The following is a 17,829-nucleotide window of genomic DNA, read 5'->3' as shown; positions in this document are numbered from 1 at the left end:
ACAGCGGAAAACGACACAATGCCCCATGACATTGCAGGAAATGACAGTAAAACATAAATCAGTCATGAGAGAGGTAAGTCATTCTCTTTTTCACTTACAGAGCATAAGAGCACTCATAGAAGATAGGAAGATATCTCTGCTAATCACAAAGTTCTACAAAGCTGGCTAGAGGAAGTATCTGCGAGACAAGCTTTGGACAGAAAAGGCTTGCCGCCTTCCAAAACTTTTCTACATATACATCTCCTTTGGAGTAATGAAACTAATTTGGAATATCTGGACCAAATACGACACCATAATTTGTCCCAAGATAGAGGTAAAGTTATTAGGAATCCCATTATCCCTCACTTTGTTGAGAACAAACTAGGGAATCGCGATCCCAAACGCGTGAGTTAGCTCCTGATATACAATTCATTGGCGAGTGCGCATATATGACTAACGATTGTTGAACAGCTTCGAAGGAAGATATCCAAGCTTGCTAGTCATGTAGGTCTTAACAAGCTGGGTCTAAAAATCAACTTGGTGGCGGATCAGATGGCACAGAAATAAGTAAAGAGGACACTGGTTAGTGCCAGTGCAGCACAGCTTGTATATAATTTGTATTGAAGTGCGATGTAACGCAACCTTCTGTATTTTCGGGCGCTTGTTGCCTGGGGGACAAGAGGATGGGCCAACAAAGGTATTGATCCGATATTTGAGGTACGAGATCATAGGCATATGAACCTTTCATCAGCTAGTCGACACACATGTAGCATGCGAAAAAAACCGATAAGCTTTCGATCGAGGGATAGACATGTGCAACTTTGATCAGCACTGTTATACACATTCACATTCACATTCAGTGGCCAGTTGGCCAGTAGCAGAAGTGCGTATGGCCATCGACCCAGTCACCCTTCGGTTATATAATAGAACTGTTATGTCTGTTTTGGAGAAAAGAAGAGAACGAGTCGGGCACATCAGCATCATGCAATCCAGGCGCTCTGGCATTAACTCCCTCTCGTCTTTGAATGCTTCATTCTCATGTTTACAATCTAGATTAGGAGGCGTACCAACTCATCTGACGTCAAAAATATTTCTTCTGTGACGTACATTAATCCCCCGACAAGATGTGAGATTTATTCTGGAAAGCAGTTGGCAGTGACGAATGATGATTTTCATGTCATCATCTAATTTCGACGCATGGTAAGCAACAGGCATCAATCACCGGAAAGATATAGCTGCATACCATCGATAGTTGTACCCGAGAGATCCAAGTGTCGCAGTTTGGGGTAAGAAGCGATTATAAGAGTAAACTGCTTATGGTCCAACAAATAAGCGCCTGGAATCTCTAAAGTCTCTAACTGGCTTGGATTGACCGTATTACAAGCTAGATCCGCCATCTGTGGCGTTCGAAACGGACATGGCACTTCAAGTACAAGATGCTGTGTGACATGACGTCAATATGATGTCCTCATGTTAAACACAACTAGCCATTCACCTTGAGAGGTCCTTTTCTTGTGTCGAAAAAATGCTCAAACACCATTTCTCCCCATTGCCTCATACTGATATCAGCCACCGAATCATTCGTCCCCTTAATATCAGTCTGCCATCGAAACTGTTCTAACAGTTTTGACTGACGAAGATGGTTCGCAAGATCGTCATAAGCAGCCATGTGTGATGCTCTTGAAGAGGGAATATCGGGATACACGTTGCCTAGATGAAGAGATCTGAGAGTGGATTCGTGGCCTGCTATCAGACTAATGACAGTGCTGATTGGTACTGGGGGTCCCCGAGGACCCAGCACAATCTTTTCCAACTTTAGAAAAGAAGTATCAATCTTCGTCCCAGACGGTACTAAAAGTCCAGGCAGATACAGATGTGTCAATCTAGGAAAACATCTACTGAATCCACTCCATTGTATAATGCCAGTTGTCAAAGTGTTACGAGGCTGTGGGTATCCCATCCCAGTAAAGCGGATTGTATTTCGATTAGCCGATGACGAAGATCGATTGAGGATATCGCCTGGAAGGCAGAGGTGCGAGATGAGGGGGTAAGGCGACGAAGAAAAGGTATCATCAGTATTCTAATTATCAGTCATCAGTCATCAGACATTGTTTGTCGTATGATTCAGAGTGAATACAGGTAAAGACACACGTACGTCAAAGGTGACGTTGTCAATCTTAAAACTCTCTAACTGCCCACCAAAAGTTCCAAGCAGATCCTTCACTCCTCTTTCCACTATTTTTGTCCCTTTCAAATTTATTTTTCTCAAGCCTGCGCACCTATTGAGAATGGTCTTTACAGTTTTTTCCGCGACAGAGGTACAACCCTTGAGGTTGATCGCTTCAAGATTTGGAAGGTGGTAGATGAGCCCAGCTATGCCGACATCGGAAGAGGTGGGCGAATGGGTCAATATGAGAGTATTCAACAACGATGAAATATGCGTAGGAGGAATAAGGGGTTTGAGACGAGTGGCTTGAGCAACAGCAGGAAGCAAATCTCCTGGAAGGAACAGAACGCCAGGTATGACGAAAAGCTATGTAATATATAAGAGGGCCGAAACATATAAGAACTGAAGAAGCTTACTTCTTGTATGACCGGAATAGACAATGCACCTCCCCATTTCTTGAATATATTGTCCCTAACCGTTTCTTGAAGACGTGAAGGGACTCTTTCCCACCATTCTTTCCACCATCGTTCCCAATCTTCCCTTACGATTTCATCAGGTCCGCTATATTTCGTCATTCGATCCGCATGTTTAGCAAGTCTCCAAAAGGAAGGAAATCCCTTCACAACAGCATCACTAGCACATCTTGTCAGAGTAGGAAACGTGCGAAAACGGGGCGGTCGAACGGAGATGGACGAGGTAGAGAGAGAAGAGTCGCTCAGGAGGGTAGACCAGTCGTCCTTGTGTGTCCAGACAGATGAAGTGTGTATGCGACGGCGCTTAGAGGCGGTAGTTATGGAGGCAGTGGCAGAACGTTTAGAGGGCATAGAGGTGATAAAATATAATATAGTCACTGCTTAAGCTACGAGAGATGTGGTGTAGTTCGTTATTTGTAACTGCAAGAAGGGATTGTATTCCCGTGGGACACCTTTATCGGTAGGGTGGAGGCCAGTAAACAGCTCCCGTACGTAATCATAAATCTTCCCTGCCGTCATTCCCACTCGCCGACGGAGTGACCGACTCTTCGTTGTTTCCCTCCACACTCCTCGGACTCTCCTCCACAGATATCTGTGGAGGGCATATCCCAAGAAGTCGAAACGGGATCTACGAAACGCGCTGCTTGTCGATAGGAACAATGGAAACAGCTGTCACCATGATCTTCCACATTACATACTACAGGACGAAGCTTCTTACACGCACAGTTACGGTATTAAGTTGACTTCCCGCAACTAACGGTCAATCATTCCTCTCGTCACTCATTCACGAAGTTGCGCCGATATTCCAAATCAGTGCATAGCAGCGAGATTATAGCAGCGCATTTATTTCAAATGGGAGATCACTCGGTGATAAAACCTCGGGCGCATAAACAAAACATGAAAGATGAACATCCCGGATCAAGAAAAGTCTACTATGCTCCTTATCAGGATTTTTAGGTACAATAATAGTACAAGATACATCGCTGGGATATACCTCTACTCGAAGTTGCATATACAGTCCGGTCTCTGCAATATATATACGTGATTGACATCACTATTTATAGTTATGACCTCCTGATCCCGTTACTTGCCGATCTTTTCTTCTCATACATCTTGATCCACGGGTGAATCATGACCTGGGACAGAGGTAAACGGTCCTCAGGTTTGTACCGAAGGAGCTAAGGGACGTCCAGTCAGCATCCTAGAAGCAATCACTCTAACCCAGGATGATACTGACTCTTTTGATGAGATCAGTGGCTTCAGGAGAAACCCAAGAAGGAACGTGTAAATCAACATTCCTTATTCGCCGGTATGTAGCGGCGTTTCCAGAGAGATCCTATGTATGGCATCAGCATTCATTTGTTCATTATATGACAATAACTCACCTCGAACGGGGGTCCACCGACGACAAACTCGTAAGTTAGCACACCTAATGCCCACAGATCGACAGCTGCAGTATGCTCCTTGCCCTCTACCATCTCAGGGGGAAGATAATCAAGAGTTCCACAAAGCGTGCTGCGGCGATTACTTGGTGCATGCTGCCATACAGTCAGCTTTGGCCCTCTGATGCCCACTCTCCTGCCCGACGTACCACACTCCAGCCAAAGTCGCCGATTTTGAGCTCGCCATTCAAACCGATGAGAAGATTTTCAGGTTTGATATCTCGGTGAATGACATGCTTTCTGTGCAAGTAAGACAAAGCATCGGCCATCTGAGCTATATACTACAAAGATAATCAGCCAAAACATCAGTCGGGGGGCATAACATACTCGACTACTCTTCTTTTCGTCAAACCTGCCTAATCTAGACAGCTGTTTGTACAATTCCCCCTTTGCGGCGAATTCTAGGACCAAAAATATACGTTTGCTGTCATGGAAGTATCCATAGAGACGAAGAATATTAGGATGCCTGAGCATGTCGTTAGCGCCTTGCTAGCTTATCGTCAGGATGAAAAGCATACCTCAAGTTTTGCTGAATTTCTATCTCTCTCCGCACCTGGCTTTCTACCTTACCCTGAATGATTTCTGCCTTATGGAGACATTTGAGGGCGACAATAAAGTGAGGAGGTGCCTTAGATCTAGCAAGGTATACGCGACCGAATTTACCTTTACCCAACGGGCGGCCAATAGTGAACGATGGTAGGGACAAGGGAATTGCACCCTCGCTTTTGCAAATTGATTAAGCCCTAATTGCCTTCCATGGATGAAAACTTACCTGACACTAGACAGCTCAAGCATTTTGGCTGTAGGCCCACTGGCATCCCCATGATTTGCTTCATCTTCTTCCAAGCCGCCATCATACCGCCCCAATTCTAGACTCTTGCAGTTCTCCGAAACTAAATTAGTGATATGTGAAGAACTAGTCGTTACAGCATGTTTCGAAGCGCCAGGATTGATGGAAGACGCCATCGCTCTTGAGGAGGTTGAATGGGCTGGTCCGTGGATCCCATGAGCAGAATGGTGCCCGACGGCACCCTTAGATTTGTTCATAGGAGAGACTGTGCCCGATTTGGGATATGAGACATTGACACCCGCAAGGGTAAGGAGCGGACCGCGCGATGATGGATCTGAGTAAGAGGAAGACGGATGACTGTTGTTGGCAAGACCACTGTTGGGAGGGCGGACGAGGCCTGGATTCATATATTTCTTGAGCACCGGAGGAAGCCTATTCTGAGACTGAGAAGAGTGAGATGACTCCTGCGTCTTGCCCGCTTGTTGTGCTTTGGACCCTTTGGGAGACTGCGGAGCATAGAGAGATAGACCGGCCATGAGGCCAGAAACATTCTGCGAGGACATGGAGGCCAAACCTGGAGGGAACTATCGGAAATCTTATCCTGAGTTTCTTTGACAGTTAATTATGCCCTTGTTCTCGAGGAAAGTATGGTCGTGAACTGTTTTGTTGTTTGTTATTTTGTTGTTTGGCAGTCGGCGAAAAGACAGGCGCGGCGGAGTCAAATATGCCGACGAAATAAACTTTAGGCGCGAGAAAGATTGTTTAAGGTATTTCTTTAGAGGATTTTGCGAGGCGTGCGGTGACGACGACGACCGGCGTTTGTTTTTATTACGTCCGACGAGGCGACCGCAATCGCAACACACTCCTTCTATTACGTATTACTGTAAAAGGTTGCTGGCTCGTCATTTTACAGTGGCAACGAAGCTCTTATTAGTCTCGTCTGAGTCTGTAGTTTATTAATAAAATCCTTTGCTTTATATTTTTCTGGTCCTACGAAGTTAACGCCACGCAAAATGGCCCCCAGAGATATTGGAAGAGTATTTATGGACGGTTAGTTGTATCTGCTTATTCCGCTACGTTACTGGTCGTCTGATGCTCGCCGCCAGTTGCATTTTTTGCGGCTTCTCAAGTCGCCCTCTATTATACCCTTCGATATGTCGTGTCATCACTGGATCCCGCATCCGGTTCCTCGAGAAAAGCTAAAGAGAAGAGCAAGAGTCTCCTTGCCCAGACGGGCCTCTCGGAAGCGCAACTAGCGTCGCTTGAGTTAGACGAGTATGAGCAAGCCATTGCCGCCGAGATAGTACCACCTTCATCGATCGACGTCACATTCGAGGGAATAGGAGGTCTAGACGATATTATTGCGAGCTTGAGGGAAACAGTTATATATCCTCTAACCTTTCCAGAGCTTTTCGGCAGTGGAAATGGATTGTTGAGTGCTCCAAAAGGAGTGCTGTTATATGGACATCCAGGGTGTGGTAAAACGATGCTGGCTAAGGCTTTGGCAAAGGAGAGTGGGGCCACTTTTATAAACCTTCCTCTTTCGAGTCTGTCAGTTCTAGGTCTTATCTCTGAATTTATTGATGCTAAATTTGGCAATTTGACCATTACAGGACAAACAAATGGTTCGGCGAATCTAATAAACTTGTTGCTGGGCTCTTTTCACTTGCGAAAAAGCTGCAGCCTAGTATCGTAAGCCATTCAATTTGCCTTTCCCAACAAAAAATCTGACAACTCTTAAGATTTTCATCGATGAGATCGATAGTCTCTTCAGAGAAAGATCGGCTGGAGACCACGAAGTGACTGCAATGATGAAAGCCGAGTTCATGACGTAAGTTAGGAAGTATATCAATTGTAGTCACTGAACTTCTCTAGTCTCTGGGATGGTTTGACCACCGGCAGCGATTCTAGAATATTAGTTCTAGGAGCAACCAATCGACCAAATGAGTAAGCAGAGTTATGGCCTTCAGCGGACGAATAGCAGCTCATTCATTTACCAATAGCATCGATCCCGCAATTCTTCGACGGATGCCTAAGAGATTTGCTATTCGCCTTCCCAATCATGAGCAACGAGTCAAAATCCTCACGCTCATGCTCATGCACACAAGACTTGCGTCTGATTTCTCCATTGAAAAGCTTGCGCAACGCACAGATGGTCTTTCTGGGTCAGACCTCCGTGAAACTTGTCGAAATGCAGTCATGACGCCCGTGCAAGAGCTGATGCGAGAAAAAGGGAAAAGTGGAGTACAAGGCTTGGAAAAGGCTCGGAAAGAGGTATGTTCTCTTTAGCGCTCAACTTACACGTCCACTCATGGTGTTACATGACTACAACAGGGTTTCCAAATACGACCTCTCAACATGGACGATTTTGTTCTGCATGATTCCCATGCCTATGCCTATGTCGATCCCAGCAGGAGACCTCCAGGAGCATATGTCACGGAGTCGCTTGATTGATACACGCTTTTTTGGTACCGTAGTATATGTCGTATGTATAATACACAATTCACAACGTCAAATCGCAAGCACGACAAGGCATTGTGTACATTCCAGCTTCAATGCTTTTTTGGATCCCCATTGAAAGAAGATAACGCTCTCGAGAAGTGTCGCCTTGCCATTCCGTATAGTCGCTGTCAAAGCAGATTGTACAAAGATGTCAAGCGCAGCAATTCGCATGAACAAAAAGTACAACCACCCGCCCGAAGCGGGACCATTGCACTGAAAAAAATAGAAGTCGACATGCATAGTGAGATGAAAATCGAAAGGAGCTTTCTACTCTTTCAACTTGATCAGGAAAAAATACGTGAGCATCATGGACTTCTGCTTTATCTCTTTTATTAGTTTCACGATCCGTATCAACATTATTGCTTCCAGATGGGTGTATGATGGCGCTAGAAAGAGCACAAGCTTCAAACATAGGCTTACATCTTCCAATGGAATTACTGATAGTGGGTCGCTGTGTTTTGTGTTTTACATACGACGGGTTGTGTACAGTACAGTGTTGGGAATGTCACCATAATTATCTGCTGCATAATTATTATTCATGCATGTAGTAATATAATAGTTGTACTTTTATGCGCGTATTTTAGTTATTATTTACATGCAGGGGCATAATAAAACAGCACACAATAGTGACTACTACATACTTGCTTGTGCGATCCAACCAATGATCGACAGTCGACAACCTCCAGCCCGTACCTTGAACCTTGTTGTATCCGGGACCTTTTACCTCGTACCTTGATCCTCCTACCGTACAAGAAGAAAGAGCGTGAAACAAGAAACTGCATTAAATACAGCATATTTTGCACCCGTGATCCCTACTTTCTATATCTGCCTTTCCAATCTCAAGTTCCCTTTAACGGTACGGATAGGATACAGTAGTTGCAAAGCTTGCTTACAGTAAGGTGTGTATTGATTAGTATTGATTTTAATCTTAAAATAATATGTCGAGATCTGCGATCTGTAATTCTGTTGTTTTGTACTTCTTGAAATATCAGATATACAAGTGAAGCATGTAGTTCTTCAGTTCTCATCTAATTTTCCATCTCCCGTTCCTTTGGGTTATTATACAGGTAACTAAATGTTCTAACCCTTACGTACGTATTAACGACGACGTGACCGATATTCCCGATCTTCAATTTCGCTCTCTGCGACTAACATCAATTTTCCAATCTCCACACGGTATTCCCATTTCGGCTTCTTACTGTGTAAGAAGCTAGCGAAACCATGGAGGTTCAGGAAGCGTCTCCGCGAATTCCATTTCGTGCTGCTTCGACTCCACCCGCCTCTGCACCCCATCTTTACACCACTCCGGCTTCTTACAATCCTTCGACCCGCGCTTCTCAAGATGGCTATCCGGAATCGCCAGTGGGCCTGCGGCCACAAGCCACATTCCAGAAGCCCTACATCTTCACTTTAGGACAGCTTCCCACCAGACGGAGGCGGTTCAGAATATTGGGATCGCCCAAGAGATTGTTTTTGATTGTCTTTCTAGCCGTTCTGGCCCTGTTAGGTAAGGACACTTTGAAATAGACACACAGATATTGTGGAGCTGAAGAGTGAAATCTAGGCAGATTCTGGCATGCAAGCGACAAGAGTAAAATCGCTGGACTGAAGGACTTCGATGGTCTTTGCCGGTTCGTCTCGCCAATAGATGCGTACCATCGGGACTTAACTCGTCTCCGGACTGTCTTCCGAGGCTCAAGCTTTTCCAGAAACTCCTCTATTTACCATGGCCGCTCAAAAACTTTCAAACACTACCATAGTTATTCTCCGACTGGACACCTCATTGTATCCCATGACCCTGAAGCGCCACATCCCATACCTCTGCTACTAGATTTGGGAGAGAAACGGTGGGAAGAGCTGCTTTCACGTCAGTCAAGGACTTTGGAGGAGGCCGTACGGGAATACATAAGGAGGTATGGGCGACAGCCACCCAAGGGTTTTGACAAATGGTGGGATTTTGCAATGCAGCACAATCTGGTGCTGCCGGATGAATACGACAGAATCAATCTTGATTTAGCCCCTTTTTTGGCATTGCCAAAGAGTGAAATGATGAGAAGAATGGAGATGGTGGATAATATGGCGGAAACATTTACTTTAGTGGTGCGAAACGGCTCTGTAGACATCGAGGTGAGACTTTTGTGCTGGAAGTTTGGTTGGTCTCAGCGCTAAATCTCACCTGCTAGATTAAAGATGAAGGGGGACTTCAATGGGGAGGGACACTGCCTCGCGCCAGAGACACAGCTTCACTACTTCGAGGATTTTCAGATTATCTCCCTGATATGCGTGCCACATTCTCCATTTTCGATCAACCTCAAATTTATCTTTCTTGGGCTCGCAGAGGATCTCTGGTAGACCTCGGGTTACGAGGAGAGAAAACATCACATTTAGAAGAGACAGATAGCGCCAAAGTGAAATTATCTAGGAGTTGTGCTCCAGACTCGAATTACAGGAAAAATGAAAATTTCTCGGAGGGCAAGTCTCTTATTTATGATAGCTTAGAAGCTGGTGATCTCTGCCAAAGTAGGTGTCATCTTTACCGAATGACCTCTCTGGGTGGAATCCACAGTGACGTTTACAGACCCTTATCTTATCCCTCTTCACGGATTAACGATTGAACCACATGAGCCATACTCCCATCCACGACCTCACACTCAATTATTACCACTGTTCAGTCTGGCAAAAACATCAATTAAGTTCGAAATCTCTCCGTAACTTCTAATGGACAACTAATAACTGAACACACAAAATAGTTCTGACATCCTTGTGACCCCTCTTGACCAGTTCCACGACCCACCTGGCAACGATCCAGAATGGGAAAATAAACCCAGCTCCAAACTCGCTTGGGTGAGCTTTTCGCGGACTTTGAGGGGCTGTGCGTTGCTCACCTGCCGGTAGCGTGGTAGTCCTACTGGCATATCTTGGATGACTTCTGATCTCGATTGGAGATCTGCACACCGTTTTCGCCTTCACAATTACGCAAACAACCGTTCTTTAGAGCCCATGAATTATCTTGTACCTAATTTGGGACAAAGAGAAGAGGACGACTATGATGAACTTGACGTATATAGTGCTATGGGCGGTGATGAGGACTTGGATGGGTGGCGTGAAGGAAACACAGAAGTCAAGGAGCACAGGGCGACGGAGACGGAAGGCCCACTACGATATAAAGAGGAAAAGATTTTAACAGCCCAGGCTATGGAGTTCTTTTACGATATCAAGCTGGCTGGTGAGCCCATACAATGTTCCCAAGATGACGGTACTTGTCAGAGTATGTGGTAAGTCACGAATTAACTTTTTCAGTCCGATATTTAACTTCAGGCGCTAATTAGAAAGCTAGGGATGAGATTGAATGGGCACCCAGACAAAGCGGAGACGACTTGAATTTGAACAAGTTTCTCTTAGACATTGATGGCAATGGTTGGAGGTGCGTTTGCTACTGCTTATCAAGAGACAGCTGAACGCTGACTTTTCTGCCGACGAAGCGGGCGGTTCAGAAAGCTGATGAGCACGAACTCACTGGTTATCAAGATGACCATGTTTACTGAATGGTTTCAACCGCATTTAATACCGTAAGTATACCGTCATAACTCCAAAAACGCTGCTTCGCATGATATGAGTGTTGAACTTCATCAATTCTCACACAGATGGTTCATGTACATACCCGCTAAACTTGACTTTTCGGATCTTCCCGACATCATGGCGTTGTGAGTAAGCAGAGTGGTTCCTCGGAAGGCCCTCACTGATGATTTCTTGCTAGTTTCCGTGGTACACCTACTCATCCGGAGCTCGCTTTTGACGAGACGGCCCAAGCTCTTGCGAGAAATGGAGTGAGTCTTTACGCCAGGGAGATGATCGGGAGCCATCCGCTGATTGTTTGATTTCTTTGTAGAAATGCTTTGTCCAGAGAATGTTCAGAATGGAAGATCTCCAGGCCTATATGATGAGACTTTTCTTGGAATATGCCGTGAGTAATTTCAGTAATTCGTTGGCGGGCCTAGATGAGTCGGCAGTTTTGACTTTTACCTCTCAGAGGATTGCGGCAAAAGAAGGGGTGGACATGGACTTCCACCTGAACAACGATAACTGGACACAAATAAACTCGTTCGAACGGTTTAGCTCTCCAGAGGATACACTCGTGGACGGCGGTTACTCTTCACATTTGACGAAGATGCCTTTGCCCGATGCGAAGGAGGAAGCGCCGCGACACAAGGCGGGTGTAATAATGGAAGAGGCCAAGAAGGACATGGATGGGATGGACGGGGTAAAGCTTGAGGTATGGATAAGCGGCGACGATGTAGCAGTAGATACCACTGCTGGCGAACGGAAGTAGTCGATATAAATGATTCTGATTCCCATACTGTTATCTTCTGCTTGTTCCATATTCCTTCGTTTCATAGCCTTCATTTATCCTTTGGTGCGACATATACATGTGTAGATAATTCAATGTAATTATATTGTTATATATTATTATGATTGAGATTGTACATTACTATTTGCTACGATAGACTCGTACAGCTTGTGCATAAATGACCTGCCGCCTACATAATGGAGAGAAAGCTGCTTTACTGAAATGCTACTGGGCAGAGGGAAGGAGCGATCGGTTCGAGACATAATTTACAACTTTTCCATGGCAATGCCTGGTTCATGGTTGAACTACAAACTACCATGAAAGGACTTCGAGATACAATGGTATACCCCCGAGCAGCAACGTCTAATGCTGCTAACTGAGCAGTTTCGCATTCAGTCTTCGCAACTCCTGGGGAGTAAACCTAAGGATGACGGACATCACCCTTACGAGGTTCGGTCGCATCTCCTTGTGCTCGAGAAATTGTAGAATGACATTCCGCAGGTACTTAATGTAAATTAGCATCACCTTTCGCCTCATCCGATTGATCAGGACCTACCTCCAAATTCAGGTCTTCCTCGGGAGTTCTCTTGCTCTCTCCCAGGTCGCTGCCTATTTCCGTTCCAGCCGTTGTTCTAATGCTTTCTACGCTCTTTCTTCCCAGTGCGGGCGAATCGACGTTCACACTAGACATCGGAGAGCCGACCATACTTGATCTCTGACCTGCGGCAGCAGCCCAATAACCCACTCCAGGATTTCGTTGCTTTTCCATCAGCTGAACGGATGACTGTATCTTTCGCATCTCATCGCGAAGTGTCTTGTTGGTAGACTTAAGGAAACTGATATGAGATTTGGAATCATCCAACTGCGAACGAAGGTCGACAAGTTCGTGCTGAAGAGAAGAAAGTTCCTCGCGAGCAGCCCGCTACAAAGGTGTTAGGGTGTATCATAGTTAAAAAAAAAGCACACACTTCGGACTCGGAGGCGACAGCCTTGTCCCCCTCAACCTCCTCCATCCTGAGCTTCATCCTCGAAATCTCAGCTTCCAGGTCTCTTGTCTTCTGTTCTACTTCCTGGATCGTCGATTCTCTTTCTCTCAAGCCTTCTAAACTCCTGGCATGCTCTTTTTCTTTATCTAGAAGGACTCTCCTCATTTTCTCCAGTTCCCTCACCCTTTCTTGCATCTTACCTGCCCATTCTTCTTCGAGTTCGTTTCTCTCACATTCGAGCGAGCGAATACGAGCGCGAAGTTCTGAAAGCTTAGACTCAGCGCGAGATTCAGATTCAGCAAGGAGTCGTTGGATCTCCATTGGACTTGTACCTGACAAGCTGTTATTCCTACTTGAGGAGAGTGAATCCCTCCTAGTTTCTAGTACGGTCATCCCCACTGGTCCCCCTCTTCCCATACCATCATCTCTCAAACTGTCCTCCAGTAAAGAGCAGCGCTCGTTCGCCTCCCGCAATTGGAACTCTAGTTCTTTGCTCTTAGTCTGCATCTCTTCCATATCTGCTCTGGCCGATTCGGCCTCGGCTTGCTTGCTTTGTAGAAGGGCATGAATAGTCTGTTTGTTGGTATTGAGCTCTTTGATGATGGCTTCAAGTCCTGAAATTTTGACCGATTTTTGGGAAAGCTCTTTGGCGTGAGCAGCCTGAACAAAGGGCGTGAGCCATTGTCGCTATTCATTGAAGACGCGTACTTTTGTTGTGATCATCTCGAGCTCCCAACTCGCCTTTTTGTCTTTTAATTCTTTCTCATACCTTTCTTTGGCCCCCCCCAGCTCTCTTTCAAACCCTTTCTTCAGGGATGAGACTTCCTTCTCTTTCTCAATTTTCGCCTTTTCCATTTCCTCATTCAATCGACTCCTCTCAGCTCTCTCGCTCGCCCTATCTTTTTCGAGCTCCTCCTTTTCCTTTTCAACCTTTACAAGTTTCAGGCGGACAGTTTTGAGTAGAGAGATAGCTTTGATTCGCTTTTCTTCCTCTTCTTTGGCTTGAGTCTGAGCTTTGGCAAGGTCGGCACGCAGCTGAGTCACGGTGGCCGCAGTAGAGGAATATGTGGAAAGTTTAGACTGAGATTCAGAAAGGTCAGATCGGAGTTTGGAAACTAGTTCATTTTGAGAGGCGGATTCAAGTCGATGCGTATCACGGAGCTCTTCAATCCTAGAGTCTTGTACTGAAAACCAGAAGGTCAATAAGACTGAGTTTATTTAATCGAAACCTTAACTCACAAGTGAGATTGTCTTGGAGTCTCTTCATTTCCGTTCCCATCATCTCAACTTTTCCTACCATCATCCTTATCCATCCCTCTAAGGCCTCGACATCACTGATGCAGCTTTCCAGTGGAGTAAGCTCTTTGAAAATCTTGTTTGCTTGGTGTGCCTGAATAAGAAGAGTTGTGAATCTGTTGGACAGATCATCGTACCGCCTTTCGAGGTCAGCCAACTTCTTCACATTCGTAGAAGCCATTTCTTCATCAGGCTGATTGAGATCCTTTTCATCTTGATCTGGCTTCTCTACAGGTTTTAGCTCTTTGTGGCCGGGGATCGTTCCCTCATCGACACTATCATATGACGTGGAAGCTCCTAAAGGATCCGCCTCTGGAGAAGGTAAGATCGACGATAATGTGGGTGATGGGGGTAATGGTATTGACATGGGATCACCTGGAATCAGTGTCCTCATCGTGGTGGATCGCGCGTGAATTTCCGTAGGCCCATTAGCGGCATCCGTGATTTGAAGAAAACTGACAGCTGGTGACTTTCCCGCGAACGCTGAGGGCTCAGCAGGCACTGAAGCTGAAGGTGAAGGTAAATCAATGTCCTTGACTCCTTGACCACTCGGGGTAGCGGGAAGTGAAGATGAGATTCCCACTGGATCAGAAAGGTCCAGAGAGCTTCGCCCAAACTGGAAGGACTTTCTAAGACCTGAGAGAGCATTCTCAGCGAGCTGACTTGTAGTTGCGCCGGTATAGGCCGCTTGATTCAGAGGCACGGGGACAGATTTTGACCTAACATCCTGTTTGCTGTTATTTGAGTGTGGAAAGGGAGGAGATGGGGAAGCAGGACGGGGATTCGCACTGGTTGCGTCCTGGGGACTCGAGTCTCTCGTGTCTTGCGGATGTTGATTTGCGTTCAAGGCGCGTGCTTGTAAAGTGGAGCCTGTTGCTTCTAAAGAGTTTACCGCCGCCTTGAGGCGGTCTTGGAGAGACACGGCGAACATCGTCGTTGGAGTAAGACAGGGAAGCGCGATGGAAAATGGGAGCTACGTACGTAGTGGGAATTATTGTTGTTTTTATTGTGGGATGTAAACCGCTGCGTCAATTCAATACGTAATACCTTTATCAATGTAAACTCCCGGCGGAGGTCCATCCGCCGTCATCCTCCATTGATTGTACAACCGAAAATGAATTCCCATCAAACCCAACTCCTTCGACGACTACACTGTATTCTTCTTCATTTTACCCACTGGGTGTATACGCAACTCTGTCGAAATTGTAAGTTGAACGGCAACCGAAGATTGATAAGGTCGTGAATCTTCGGTGAAAATGATTGGGTTAAGGTCGAACTAATAGGTTTTGTACATCCAGACAAATCTGATATACAGCTGCTGTGCGTTTCTCTGGTTTATTTGGGGCAAGCTTCCTTCCGAAGAACTACTGGGGTCAACGATGAGGGGATGGGGATCTGTGCGTCGACGGAGTCCTCTGTGTACAATGGTGGACCATCGCAATGTACTGGTGCTTATGGTAAGTTGTACCTGGCTGCCTGTGATCAGAGAAAGGCTCAAATCCAGACAATAACCATACCAAGGGACAATGCCCGATAAAATGAATGAATGCCAAAAGCGTGTCATCATGCCTTGAACGATTTTGACTTCCGACCTGCTTATCGCTTATGGGGCGTTATCGCAGGCACGTAGCGTTTAGAAATGTCATTCTTCTGAATCAGCCCGATCTTGTATCAGAAAACATCCGAGGAATATGGAACATACTGTTAGAATCGGTTTGTCCTGACATTTGGACACATTATTCATGACTGTGGAAAGAACTGCTGCTAGTTATACGCTGAGAACTCCGTTTACTCTCAAGATACCTCACACGGACTCCCGAGCTCTAATTTCTAAGCTCATAAACATCCAAGCATTCTCCAATCCAGCTGGTATGGGTATCGGGAAAGCAGCATCCATCACCGACACTCATCTAATTGTGGACACTTCATGAAGGCAAAAGAACAACTTCCCGTGACAGGTTTATTACCACTGGGCTCAATCCATTTACAAGCCTTATCGTGTTGTATTACAGGGCACGCAACATGTTCCTCAAATCCTGCTTTGATACACAATCTTCCTTTTGCACTCGATGCCCTCACAAAAAAATTACAGACCAAAGGCTATATTGTACTTGAGACGGCAGGACATTCATTGCAAAAGGAATCAAATTTTTTGAAATGATAGAAGGAAAGGGAATGCTTATCCTGATATATACGTAGAAGGAAAATGTATTCATTGAGAAGAGAACGAATTAGAAGAGAACGAATTGGAAAAGATGCTAGGTTGAGCCGGCTCAGAGGGGATTGACCCAAATAATGGGGCTGGATTCTAGTTGAAATACCATCTGGCATACATACCATCATGAGAAATCGCAACTTAGAATGAGTTCATATTATTATCAGAAGGTTTGGGAATCCTTACAGACGCGACTAAATCGATAGGAATGGTATGTTTCGTATACCGATCTTGATATTTTTGCTTCAGTCGCACGGTATTAGGTCCATATTCTCGGTGCATCGATTGAATCGGATCGGCACAAATTGTCCGTTAACTGAAATGGAAGATAACGGGTGATTAGGTAATCCTTCGGTTCTTAGATTCCTCCTACAGTACTGGAATGGAAATAATGGACAACACAAGTGTGCAATCCGAAAAAGTCGGCAAAGTCGGGGAATGAAACGGGTCATTACTATAATGACTATACCAAGCAGAGTAAATCTAACTAGGGTTGATGCAATTGCCTGAGGGTCGGCCCATCACGATGGTTTGTACCGTGTCCGACCTTTGACAGACTGACGCCCCATCAGCCATAGTCAAACATTGCACATTGAAATCACTCACTTCGAGAGGCCTGGCCATTACGCATCCTTCACAGCTGCCTCAATCAAATTTCTCCATGTGGCAGCTCTTCCTAGCCTACCGAGGCCTTCTTCGACTTCGACGAGAAGACGCATAGCTTCCATTCTCAGTTCTTTTGCTTGACTTTGCAATGCTTCATATTCAACTGCCATCTCTTTAATGATGTTTTCTTGGCTCGGATAGTGCTCCAATTCGTCTGCTTTGTAGGATTTTTTCCTAGCCAGCTCTTTGCATTCCCTTTGAACCATGCCTAGTTCTATTTCGGCACATTTCAAGTCAAACTTATCTCTTAGATACGTTTTGCCTAATTGGAACCTAGTCTTCTGAACATCCAGACGACATGCAGGAGACAGTGGGAGATTTGAAAGGGCAAGAATCTTGGCCGATAAGAGTTGGATACGCACATCGACGTTCTGTGGTGCTGGTGAAGCTAGGAGAATGTTGATACTTTCTAAGCTGAGAAGAGGAGATGAAAGGATTGTAGGGGACGCCATGGTTCGTGTCATGGAAACAGAAAAGGAATGTTCTGAACGATGCTTAATATACTAGTATAAGTACATTATCCAGTATATGCAAGGATCTTCCAACCCACACGTACACGCGACGTATATGATGCTGGCCTGGCTTCGCTGTATTAAATAGCTGGCGAAAAGTTATGTGGTGCGATGATTATTAGTCGTCGTTCTTGGAATTTCTCTTTCGGCTGCCTTCTACGTACGTAGATCAGCAGCCGCCTTCTCGCCTGTTTGTCCGCCGGTATTTTATTACATAACCCAATATTTAGATACCCATTTTTGGCTTTACGTAATTAGTAGCCTTTTAACTAAGGCACGGGAAGCACATCGCGGTTCTTACAGCGAAAGAGCGCAGGCGGGAAACTCTCAGAATTATATTATAACGAGTACATAGATAACTAATGATAAATAACTGTAAGGTTAGAAGTAACTTAAAAAGACTCTGCAGCTGGCTTGCTGTTGCAGTCGTGTTTGACCTTGGCTTTTACATGT

The 17,829-nt window shown here is 45.4% G+C and overlaps 7 protein-coding genes across 7 annotated transcripts; 3 read left to right on the top strand and 4 right to left on the bottom strand.

Moving 5' to 3' along the window:
* Window positions 1-920: 920 nt before the first annotated feature.
* On the bottom strand, window positions 921-3,025 carry CND04060 (expressed protein). The gene is made up of 5 exons (XM_570582.2): window positions 2,563-3,025; window positions 2,135-2,512; window positions 1,475-2,059; window positions 1,223-1,418; window positions 921-1,163 (listed from the first exon to the last, which is right to left on the bottom strand). Exons 1-5 carry the CDS (start codon window positions 2,968-2,970, stop codon window positions 1,051-1,053), a joined length of 1,680 nt encoding a protein of 559 aa, XP_570582.1. The 5' UTR covers window positions 2,971-3,025; the 3' UTR covers window positions 921-1,050.
* Window positions 3,026-3,594: 569 nt separating this feature from the next.
* Window positions 3,595-5,484, bottom strand: CND04050 (conserved hypothetical protein). Its single transcript, XM_570581.1, has 7 exons — window positions 4,834-5,484; window positions 4,580-4,783; window positions 4,389-4,527; window positions 4,211-4,342; window positions 4,005-4,157; window positions 3,857-3,955; window positions 3,595-3,797 (listed from the first exon to the last, which is right to left on the bottom strand). Exons 1-7 carry the CDS (start codon window positions 5,412-5,414, stop codon window positions 3,684-3,686), a joined length of 1,422 nt encoding a protein of 473 aa, XP_570581.1. The 5' UTR covers window positions 5,415-5,484; the 3' UTR covers window positions 3,595-3,683.
* Window positions 5,485-5,735: 251 nt separating this feature from the next.
* On the top strand, window positions 5,736-7,358 carry CND04040 (ATPase, putative). The gene is made up of 7 exons (XM_570595.2): window positions 5,736-5,901; window positions 5,958-6,402; window positions 6,465-6,543; window positions 6,594-6,682; window positions 6,727-6,798; window positions 6,855-7,125; window positions 7,186-7,358. The coding sequence occupies exons 1-7, from the start codon at window positions 5,865-5,867 to the stop codon at window positions 7,303-7,305; spliced, it is 1,113 nt and encodes a 370-aa protein (XP_570595.1). The 5' UTR covers window positions 5,736-5,864; the 3' UTR covers window positions 7,306-7,358.
* A 1,041-nt stretch (window positions 7,359-8,399) lies between these two features.
* On the top strand, window positions 8,400-11,787 carry CND04030 (CAP1-related). Its single transcript, XM_024657049.1, has 12 exons — window positions 8,400-8,860; window positions 8,918-9,480; window positions 9,537-9,873; window positions 9,932-10,046; window positions 10,104-10,197; window positions 10,249-10,628; window positions 10,691-10,777; window positions 10,836-10,922; window positions 10,998-11,057; window positions 11,111-11,180; window positions 11,243-11,317; window positions 11,384-11,787. The coding sequence occupies exons 1-12, from the start codon at window positions 8,575-8,577 to the stop codon at window positions 11,681-11,683; spliced, it is 2,454 nt and encodes an 817-aa protein (XP_024512637.1). The 5' UTR covers window positions 8,400-8,574; the 3' UTR covers window positions 11,684-11,787.
* On the bottom strand, window positions 11,788-14,982 carry CND04020 (vesicle-mediated transport-related protein, putative). Its single transcript, XM_570640.2, has 5 exons — window positions 13,927-14,982; window positions 13,396-13,871; window positions 12,670-13,347; window positions 12,258-12,623; window positions 11,788-12,205 (listed from the first exon to the last, which is right to left on the bottom strand). Exons 1-5 carry the CDS (start codon window positions 14,912-14,914, stop codon window positions 12,074-12,076), a joined length of 2,640 nt encoding a protein of 879 aa, XP_570640.1. The 5' UTR covers window positions 14,915-14,982; the 3' UTR covers window positions 11,788-12,073.
* Window positions 14,983-15,086: 104 nt separating this feature from the next.
* Window positions 15,087-16,336, top strand: CND04015 (hypothetical protein). Its single transcript, XM_024658495.1, has 3 exons — window positions 15,087-15,188; window positions 15,282-15,440; window positions 15,505-16,336. Exons 1-3 carry the CDS (start codon window positions 15,098-15,100, stop codon window positions 15,555-15,557), a joined length of 303 nt encoding a protein of 100 aa, XP_024514348.1. The 5' UTR covers window positions 15,087-15,097; the 3' UTR covers window positions 15,558-16,336.
* CND04013 (hypothetical protein) lies at window positions 16,155-17,525 on the bottom strand. Its single transcript, XM_024658494.1, has 4 exons — window positions 17,421-17,525; window positions 16,805-17,358; window positions 16,385-16,755; window positions 16,155-16,307 (listed from the first exon to the last, which is right to left on the bottom strand). Exon 2 carries the CDS (start codon window positions 17,326-17,328, stop codon window positions 16,822-16,824), a length of 507 nt encoding a protein of 168 aa, XP_024514347.1. The 5' UTR covers window positions 17,329-17,358; window positions 17,421-17,525; the 3' UTR covers window positions 16,155-16,307; window positions 16,385-16,755; window positions 16,805-16,821.
* Between the last annotated feature and the right edge of the window lie 304 nt (window positions 17,526-17,829).

The sequence above is a fragment of the Cryptococcus neoformans genome (genome assembly GCF_000091045.1).
Source record: "Cryptococcus neoformans var. neoformans JEC21 chromosome 4 sequence".
Lineage (NCBI taxonomy): Eukaryota > Fungi > Basidiomycota > Tremellomycetes > Tremellales > Cryptococcaceae > Cryptococcus > Cryptococcus deneoformans.
Note: the sequence above shows the minus strand (reverse complement) of the source record. Positions and strands in the feature narration are given on the sequence as shown.

What these genes read in the sequence shown, in the direction of transcription:
- CND04060 (XM_570582.2), bottom strand. Translation starts at nt 2,970, where the DNA reads ATGCCCTCTAAACGTTCTGCCACTGCCTCCATAACTACCGCCTCTAAG. An exon ending in TTGACAACGTCACCTTTGAC is followed by an intron (nt 2,060 to 2,134) that starts GTACGTGTGTCT and finishes ACTGATAATTAG; the next exon opens with AATACTGATGATACCTTTTC. An exon ending in CAAGAAAAGGACCTCTCAAG is followed by an intron (nt 1,419 to 1,474) that starts GTGAATGGCTAG and finishes CATGTCACACAG; the next exon opens with CATCTTGTACTTGAAGTGCC.
- CND04050 (XM_570581.1), bottom strand. Translation starts at nt 5,414, where the DNA reads ATGTCCTCGCAGAATGTTTCTGGCCTCATGGCCGGTCTATCTCTCTAT. An exon ending in GAAATTCAGCAAAACTTGAG is followed by an intron (nt 4,528 to 4,579) that starts GTATGCTTTTCA and finishes CGACATGCTCAG; the next exon opens with GCATCCTAATATTCTTCGTC. An exon ending in ACGAAAAGAAGAGTAGTCGA is followed by an intron (nt 4,343 to 4,388) that starts GTATGTTATGCC and finishes TTATCTTTGTAG; the next exon opens with TATATAGCTCAGATGGCCGA.
- CND04040 (XM_570595.2), top strand. Translation starts at nt 5,865, where the DNA reads ATGGCCCCCAGAGATATTGGAAGAGTATTTATGGACG. An exon ending in TGGAAGAGTATTTATGGACG is followed by an intron (nt 5,902 to 5,957) that starts GTTAGTTGTATC and finishes GCTCGCCGCCAG; the next exon opens with TTGCATTTTTTGCGGCTTCT. An exon ending in AAAAGCTGCAGCCTAGTATC is followed by an intron (nt 6,544 to 6,593) that starts GTAAGCCATTCA and finishes ACAACTCTTAAG; the next exon opens with ATTTTCATCGATGAGATCGA.
- CND04030 (XM_024657049.1), top strand. Translation starts at nt 8,575, where the DNA reads ATGGAGGTTCAGGAAGCGTCTCCGCGAATTCCATTTCGTGCTGCTTCG. An exon ending in GGTACTTGTCAGAGTATGTG is followed by an intron (nt 10,629 to 10,690) that starts GTAAGTCACGAA and finishes TTAGAAAGCTAG; the next exon opens with GGATGAGATTGAATGGGCAC. An exon ending in ATTGATGGCAATGGTTGGAG is followed by an intron (nt 10,778 to 10,835) that starts GTGCGTTTGCTA and finishes CTGCCGACGAAG; the next exon opens with CGGGCGGTTCAGAAAGCTGA.
- CND04020 (XM_570640.2), bottom strand. Translation starts at nt 14,914, where the DNA reads ATGTTCGCCGTGTCTCTCCAAGACCGCCTCAAGGCGGCGGTAAACTCT. An exon ending in ACTCCAAGACAATCTCACTT is followed by an intron (nt 13,872 to 13,926) that starts GTGAGTTAAGGT and finishes TCTGGTTTTCAG; the next exon opens with TACAAGACTCTAGGATTGAA. An exon ending in CTGTCGCCTCCGAGTCCGAA is followed by an intron (nt 12,624 to 12,669) that starts GTGTGTGCTTTT and finishes ACACCTTTGTAG; the next exon opens with CGGGCTGCTCGCGAGGAACT.
- CND04015 (XM_024658495.1), top strand. Translation starts at nt 15,098, where the DNA reads ATGAATTCCCATCAAACCCAACTCCTTCGACGACTACACTGTATTCTT. An exon ending in TACGCAACTCTGTCGAAATT is followed by an intron (nt 15,189 to 15,281) that starts GTAAGTTGAACG and finishes TTGTACATCCAG; the next exon opens with ACAAATCTGATATACAGCTG. An exon ending in GCAATGTACTGGTGCTTATG is followed by an intron (nt 15,441 to 15,504) that starts GTAAGTTGTACC and finishes AACCATACCAAG; the next exon opens with GGACAATGCCCGATAAAATG.
- CND04013 (XM_024658494.1), bottom strand. Translation starts at nt 17,328, where the DNA reads ATGACACGAACCATGGCGTCCCCTACAATCCTTTCATCTCCTCTTCTC.